Source organism: Garra rufa, chromosome 9, assembly GCF_049309525.1.
Source record: "Garra rufa chromosome 9, GarRuf1.0, whole genome shotgun sequence".
NCBI lineage: Eukaryota > Metazoa > Chordata > Actinopteri > Cypriniformes > Cyprinidae > Garra > Garra rufa.
The window spans coordinates 10181583-10190133 of record NC_133369.1 but is presented as its reverse complement, the minus strand read 5'-3'; the positions used below and the strand labels follow the sequence as shown (position 1 = coordinate 10190133).

General features: G+C 31.9%; 1 protein-coding gene across 1 annotated transcript in view; it reads right to left on the bottom strand.

The window, feature by feature from the left end:
• Positions 1 to 1026: 1026 nt before the first annotated feature.
• LOC141343140 (regulating synaptic membrane exocytosis protein 2-like) overlaps positions 1027 to 8551 on the bottom strand; it is a 109297-nt gene continuing 101772 nt past the window's right edge. The window contains exons 17-19 of the mRNA XM_073847742.1: positions 7816 to 7842; positions 4108 to 4176; positions 1027 to 1166 (exon numbers count right to left, since the gene is read on the bottom strand). Coding sequence (XP_073703843.1) covers positions 1027 to 1166; positions 4108 to 4176; positions 7816 to 7842 — 236 coding nt within the window. The remainder of the gene's footprint in view (positions 1167 to 4107; positions 4177 to 7815; positions 7843 to 8551) is intronic.

Below are 8551 nucleotides of genomic sequence, written 5' to 3'. Positions count from 1 at the left end.
ATAAGTGCATGTTAGGATAAACAACTGATACAAAATATATACCCTTTAAAGCAAAAAACTTTTTAAAAAAATGAATACATTTAAAAAAAGTTTTTTTTAACACTTCCTTTTTAGGAAACTCTAAATAAATACATGTATAATAATAATAATAATAATAGTAATAATAATAATAATAATAATAATAATACATAATAAATAAATAAATAAAATGAATTAAAAAATAAATACCATTATAAGAGCACTTTAGGATCAAAAACTGATATAAAATACAGCCATTTAAAGCAAAAATCTAATTACAATAAATGAATAAATGTGAATAAATGAATAAAAATAAAAATGTTAAAATAATAAATAAATAATAGTAATAAATAAATATTACTATACATGTATAATAATAATAATAATAATACATAATAAATAAATAAATAAAATTAATTAAAAAATAAATAAATAAATACCGTTATAAGAGCACTTTAGGATCAAAAACTGATATAAAATACAGCCATTTAAAGCAAAAATCTAATTACAATAAATGAATAAATGTGAATAAGTGAATAAAAATAAAAATGTTAAAATAATAAATAAATATTAGTAATAAATAAATATTACTATAAAAATAAAAATAACATTAAATAAAAATATAACAAAAATAATATTAGTAATAACAACAATAAACAAACAAACAAACAAACTTGCCTAACATTATAAGACTTCAAGGTGAAACACAAGCTCCAAAATGTAAAATAAAATTTTTGCTTGCTGGCTGACTAAAAAAAACAACATCTACAACAAAAACACCTTCAATCTTTTACATAAACATAATTATATGGGTTTGTGACTCAAAAACAGTTTAAGAGGTGCATGATCATTGTTGTTGATTCAGCAACACGCACACACAAAGTTGTTACGCTAGATCTTGTGTGTTGTTGGGTTCTTGAATCAAATGTTAGTGATAAACCAAAACCAACACTGTGGTTCAGCTGTTTATGAAGAGAAAAGGTTAAGACAACAGCAGAGAGATCTGTTTTACCTCTGAGAAGGAGGCATGCTGGGAGACCGTGACCGCGCTCGGTTGATGTCCACTGACCGAGAGCAGTGATTGGACGATAAGACCTGCTCAGGCACAGAGAGGGTGGAGCTCTGGAGGTCCCTGCCGTTTCTATAATCTGTAATGAAGGAGAGAAAGAATTAAGATTTTTACTACATGGTTTGTACTTTAAAACTACTTTCTAAACCGTTTTGTGACAGCTATTTAAATATGCTTTAAAAAATAAAGTCCTTCAAGCAAAAATGTTTTTGTGTTTTTCTAAATATCTGGTTCTTAATTTGCTGTAAAAGTCGCTTTTTAAAGTCAATACAATCAAAACCAGAATAATGACTTTTTCCTCATGCAAGAGCCGTCAACCCACTCAGCCTGATGGCATTTCATTACCCAGCATTCAGCGCGGCCAAGCTAAGGTCAGTGCTTCGTATGATTACAAAAGATTGATGTTCAACTGACTGTATCGCACATTAAAACAAGCTGAAGGTAGAACAATGTATCAAAAAGAAGATCGAGGAGGGAATTCATGCTTTTCTGATGGCTTATTATTTACTTATTATTATGAACTTACAACTGATTCTAATATAGCTTGATGTTTTCATCACAAACATTGGATAAAATAGTCAATTTTAAGTAATGTCTCAGTATTAAAATTATATACAAGTATAATATAAGTAAATTATTTTAACTAAATGTACAATGGACACGTTTGTTGTCAAAAATACTATAAATACTCACTATAAAAATGGTAATATTGTAATATTTTATTTAATATATTTTAAAATGTAATTTATTCATGTGATGCAATGCTGAATTTGCTGAAAATGCTGAATCACCAGTCTTCAATGTCACATGGTCCTTCAGAAATCATTCAAATATGCTGATTTATATTTATAGAAATATTTATTATTATGAACAATGTTGAAAACAGTGCTGCTTATTTTATTTATTTATTTATTGTATAATTTTTTTTCAGGACTCAAAAAAGCACATTTAAAAATAAAATAATTTTTTTCTTAATATTTATCCATTTTTAACTATAGACATTCAACATTACAGTATAATTGAGAGCTATCAATTAAACATTTATTAGACCATAAAAAAAATCTAATTTAAGTTAACTTTATTTATCTCTTTAACCACCTTTAACAAGGCCTTTGTCTTTCAAACACATTATAATGCTCAAATAAAAAACTTTTTTTTCTCTCATCTGCTCCTCTTTTACCTAATATATTACCTAAAGTACCCCCGAGATTTTAAAATAAACATTTTAATAATTAAGTATCACATTTGCATGGTCATTGGTTCTCTGAGATTGGTTATGGTCACATGACATGCAGGTAAACAAATAAAATATTACATTTCTTATTAGGTTTTTTATTTAGATTGATTTTAAAATAATTTACTTTCATATTTGTTATGATTTAATAATTAGCTTTTCATTTAACTCACAAACTTCCTGCAGTTCTTTCATAAACGTGTTTAATGCACTTCATTTTGTTAATAACAACAAATGGAATATATTTTGCATTTTTATGCCAAAGCAGTACAAGATTTTCCTGTTTAAATAAAGTTAGGTCAATAGTAATCTAAAAGTAATCTGAATAATTTAAAAGTAATCTAAAAGTATTCCGATTATATTACCAAAAATGTTGGTACTAAGTACAATTTTTGTCATGTAATTTGGAATCAGTAATGTGTGTGTGTGTGTGTGTGTGTGTGTGTGTGTGTGTGTGTGTGTGTGTGTGTGTGTGTGTGTGTGTGTGTGTGTGTGTGTGTGTATATATATATATATATATATATATATATATAAAACAATCACACCCAAAATTATTTACACCCCTGGCAAATTTTGACTTAGTTACGTTTATTCAACCAGCAAGGTTTTTTTTTGTTTTTGTTTTTGTTTTTGTTTTTTTACCAGAAATGACAGCTTCTCCCAAAAGATAATATGACGATGTGCAAGAGGCATCATTGTGGAAAAAAAATATTTCTCAGTTTTTATTTACATTTGAACAAAAAGTGGCTTGTCCAAAATTATTCATACCCTTTGCAAACTGTCACAGTCCAAAGTGGAAAAATCCAAAGTTCTATACAATTCCAAATAGTCCAAGCTGTTGTAAAGCATCCTATAATTTTAAAAAATTACACTGAACCCAAATGGTAGTGTAACTTCAGTAACAATCATGTTGTCTAACCGAGCAGCTCTCTAACATTTGGAACAGAGCTACTATATCTACCACAGTACATGTGACATTAGTTTGGTGTGTCACACACATACTGTTCACACAACCTCATTCTGAACGTGACCTATGCATGCTCCAGCACAGAGACTGCATCGGCACCGGTGCATCATGCTGCTAAACACACAGGCCAGAAAACAACTACAGCAGCACAGAGCGCATGAAGGCAAAGCAGCGATCTATAATTCCTCTGAATGTTAATCATCTCCTCCCGGCGGAAAACACTGCATCAGCACTTTACAACCGGCCCAGAGACCAAGCCAAAATCAATGAGAAAAAGAGAGAAAGAGAGAGATTGAGGGAGGGTTTCCCTCTATCACAAAGAGTACGACTGGAATTTTAAAAAGGGTGTGTGGATGTGTGTGTTTAGGCTTTCCCTTTTCATCTGAGATGCCCGAACAGATGAACATTTTGGCAGCAGTATTAGGCTGATAAGTGGTGAAGACATCTACAACATACTACTATACTTCACACTGTGCACAGCAGGACATTACTACATTTATGTGGAATGTTAGTCCCATATCTTAATTTAGTCAATTCAACTGCAAAAAGTTAAGACTTTTAAACACAAAAGTGGATCAAAGCGTCAAAAAGGCCTTATTTATTTCTGAGATGATAATTTTATGTCTAGATTTTATCCATTAAAAAATTAAGTGCAAAAATATAGTTCCAGCTATTTTCATTTGGAAATAAACATGGTTCTGTGAAATGTTTGTCTTCAAATGCAAAGAGTAACATTATATAGAACAAATTTAGCAATAAATGTCTTCATCACCTCTGTCAGATGGTGTCATTTTCACCGTGTTCCTGCGAACATCTTACCTGATACGACGCCAACACCATCCTCACAGTCATAGTCTGAGAACTCGCTGTCGCTGATCCTCTGAGATCCTACAGCAGAAAAACAGAGAGACAAGTGTTAGTACGCTCTGTAGTGAGAGGAAATCATCTTATTCAGCCGTTCTATGATTTTTGCACTATTAACATTTTTATTTAATAGCTCTGTTCCAAAATCCAAAATCATGAACTATTTTCATCAGCTATCAGCTATTTCATTAGGAAATGAATGCACCATAATGAATGAATGAAAAATAATATCTTTATAGTTGATATTAGTAGTTGGCATAATCTCAATTTTTAAATTCTTTATAATTCTTTTTAATTTTTGTTATGCATTTTTATATATTTTTTATTTTTGGTAATTTTAGTATATTTACTTCAGCTATTTGCCAAGGCAACTTTTCAAAATTTTCTAATCCAGTTTTTCCATCTAAATTTTTTTTTATTTTTATTTCACATCAGCTTTATTTAAAATACAAAAAAATGTGATGTTCATAAAAAGTAGTAAAGAAGCTATCTGCATTCGAAATGCCTGTCTATTTCAGACTACTTACAGATAACCGAACATGTCAGTCAGACATCTCTCTCTCTTCCAAATCCACAAAACAAGAACGAGGCAGACTGAGCTTTGCATTACGTGAGAAAATGGATCTTCTTCTCCCTTCGCTTCAGTCACGAGGAACAAACCGAGCTGAACGCTGTCCCTCAGCCCACAGCGCTGACGTTTGCGGAGTTTGACACTCTGAAGCGAATGCTCCATCACTCAGTTCAGATCAAGAATGAAAGCTAATCTGCCATGCGCCGCTCGCACAACTACAGCCTGAACGGACACCCAGTCTGCATTCGCCCACCAAACAGATCCTTGTGCTTTAACGGCGGTGACAAGACAGCAATAAACCTGCTCTTATTTTGTTCTCCTTCAGCTCTCTGGTCTATAAATCAGTCTCACTTGAATTCACTAAATCAAACATTCATACGCCACCGTTTCAAAAGAGACTCACAAATTTAGAAAGAATCACATGATGTTTTTATTGTGACCTGTCTTGTAGATTTGTTACGGTTAACGATACATAGTTTTAGGCTTTTCTTATGCAGCGCAATGCATCAGTGTCAAAAGCTTAAAGTCTTAGTTCACTTCCAGAATAATATTTTCATGATAATTTACTCACCCCTATTTCATCCAACACTTTTAAAAATAAAGGTGCTTCACGATGCCATAGAACAACTTTTTTTTCTAAATGGTTCCAAAAAAGAACATTCAACATCTGAAGGACCTTTCTGTTTAAGCAAAAGTAGGTTTTTCAGATTATAAAAGGGTAAGAAAGAGATGGTTCATTAAAGAACCTTTGACCGAAACCAAAAATGGTTCTTCTATGGCATCGCTGTGAAGAACCGTTTAAAGCACCTTTATTTTTAAGAATAATGTTCATGTATTTCTTTCTTCAGTCAAAAAAAATTAGGGTTTCTGAGGAAAACATTTCAGGTTTTTACTCCATACACTCTTAAAAATAAAGGTGCTTCACGATGCCATAGAAGAACCTTTTTTGTCTAAATGGTTCCATAAAGAACTTTTAGCATCTGATGAACCTTTATGTTTCACAAAAGGTTCTTTGTGGCAAAAGAAGGTTCTTCAGATTATAAGAAGGTAAGACAGAGATGGTTCTTTAAAGAACCTTTGACTAAATGGCTTTTTGTGGAACCAAAATTGGTTCTTCTATGGCATCGCTGTAAAGAACCTTTTGAAGCACCTTTATTTTAAAGAGTGTATAATGGACATCAATACTGGCCAACGGGTTGAACGTCCAAATTGCAGTTTCTACACCCCTGGTGTAGAGCCATTTGAAGCAGCATTGAAACTGCAATTTGGACCTGCAACCCATTGGCCACTATTGAAGTCCACTATAGAGAAAAAACCTTGAATGTTTTCCTCAAAAACCTTCATTTCTTTTTGACTGAAGAAAGAAAGACACAAAGGTGAGTAAATTATCAGGACATTTTTATTGTGGAAGTGAACTAATCCTTTAAAATAAGTGCAAAATCTGCATTTTTAATATCCACCCATCATCCAGTTTGTATTAGTTCATGTTACCACTGTAAATCTTTTTTTAAGGGATGTCTTTATAACATCCTAATTATGTTGGAACATATTAAAACAGATTGCTGGCTCTTTGGTGACACTTTTTAAAACGATTAGCTAACTGCTGTCAGTGAAGAGAAAATTACTGGAGTGAACATGATTTGTAGGGATTTTTCTTTGCTTCTGTCTCTTTGAATGATTACAACAGGTGCTGGAAGTACAAAACCACACAGCAACCAAAAACCAAGAAAACTCACTCTTAAAAGAGAAGAAACTAAACTAATTCAAAGGCATTTCACACAAAGGCGAGTTATACTTTGTTTTAGGAATATTATGTTGTTTATCACAGCTATACAGAACTGGTAACTACAAAGGGAAGGGAAAAAATGAAACGCCAATTAGGACTGGGTTGTATGATGGTATTTATCGCAGAATGATAGTAAAGTGAATAGTTTTCTCTTTACCGTATAAACTGTAGAAGATATTAAAAACGCTGGCAAAATGAGTGACAAATAAAATATGTTTTTACAGCCTGATGTGCCTGTTTTTGTGAGGTAAAGTTAAAAAAAAGCTCACATTCTGAGCTATAATTTTATATTTGTTATGTTAAAGTTGTAATAATGTAAGAAATAAAGTTGCAATAATGAGATATAATAATGTTATTGGTTTATAAGGAATAATCACAAATTGTGGTTTGTGTCCATAAACCTCCAAATAATAATAATTTAAAAAAACAATATTAAACAACTCCATTGTTCAAAAGTCTGGGGTCAGTTTTTTTTTTAATTATTAAATTTTATTAAGCAAGACTGAATTAAATCGATCACGTGATAAACTTTTTTTTTCTCTTTGTATTTATCAAGGAATCCTTAAAAAGTATCACAGTTTTCATAAAAATATTAAGCAGCACAACTGTTTTCAACATAATAAAAATAATATTATAATAAGAAGTGTGTATAAAAGCATATTAGAATGATTTCTGAATGATCATGTGACACTGAAGACTGGAGTAATAATGCTGAAAATTTAGCTTTGCATCACAGGAATAAATTACATTTTAAAACCAAAATAGAAAACAGTCATTTTTGTAATATACAGGTAATATACATTATATACAAATTGCAATAATGTTTCATAATATTACAGTTCCTACATTATTTTTAATTAAATAAATGTAACCTTGGTGAGCACATGAGACTTCTTTCAAAAACATTTAATAAATCTTACCAACCACAAACTTTTGAACTGTAGTTTATAGATATTTATAACTATATTGTGACTTATGTAGGAAAAATCACGTTGTGTATGATTTTTGCTCATACCATCCAGCCCTTCTATAAGTACTAATAACAGCAGATAGAAGTCTGTGTTCACTATAGTGTACTGTATATGAAGGTCAGACTGATCTGCAATAAAGAGGGAAAAACAGCAGCACTGGGAAGAATCAGAGGGCACTGTGGGAAAATGTGGCGGTGTGAGGACATGGTCCACTTTAGTCAGTGTTTGTTTCGTTTTCACGTTTTCATGGGAGTGAGAGGGACAGCAGGGTGGACCCAGTATAAAAACACACGGTGAAACTCAGATGATCATCCTGAGCATGCAGCGGTCATTACCTGAGCTGTACACAAACGGGCCTTTGGCTGCAGAAATAACCAGGTCAAGATAGAAAACAATGAATGCAGGACACAAACGCTCAAACCAACAGCTGTAGTGTTTCAGATTTCAGTTTAGATCACTGAGCGCTTATGAATGTGTGTGTGGTCCAAAGCAAACAGTACTCTATGCAAGTATGCACACACAAAATGCTTTTAGAAACCCAAACTGCTTTTTAATTCTGAAAATGTCCACTGTTTTTGCTACTAAAGTTCAAATAATATATATTTTTGACAACATTTTTGTCCAAATGTTATCATGCAAGTTAAAACAATGAACTTGGATTGCAAAACTAATCACATGGTCTTTAGGAATACTAACGAAAAACTGGTAAAATCACTAAAGGAACAGTTCACCCAAAACCTTAAAAAATTACTGAACATTTACTTTCGTTCTAGTTTCTTTATCAGAACATATTTGGAGAAATGTAGCATTACATCACTTGCTCACCATTAGATCCTTAGCAGTGAATGGGTGCCATCAGAATGAGAGTCCAAACATCTGATAAAAACATCACAATAATCCACAAGTAATCCACACCACTCCACTCCATCAATTAACATCTTGTTAAGTGAAAAACTGCATCTTTATAATAAACAAATCCTTAATAAATGTGTTCTCTCATTCTGACGGCGTCCATACACTGGTGAGTAAATGATTAGGGCTGTCACTAACGACTATTTTTATATCGATTAA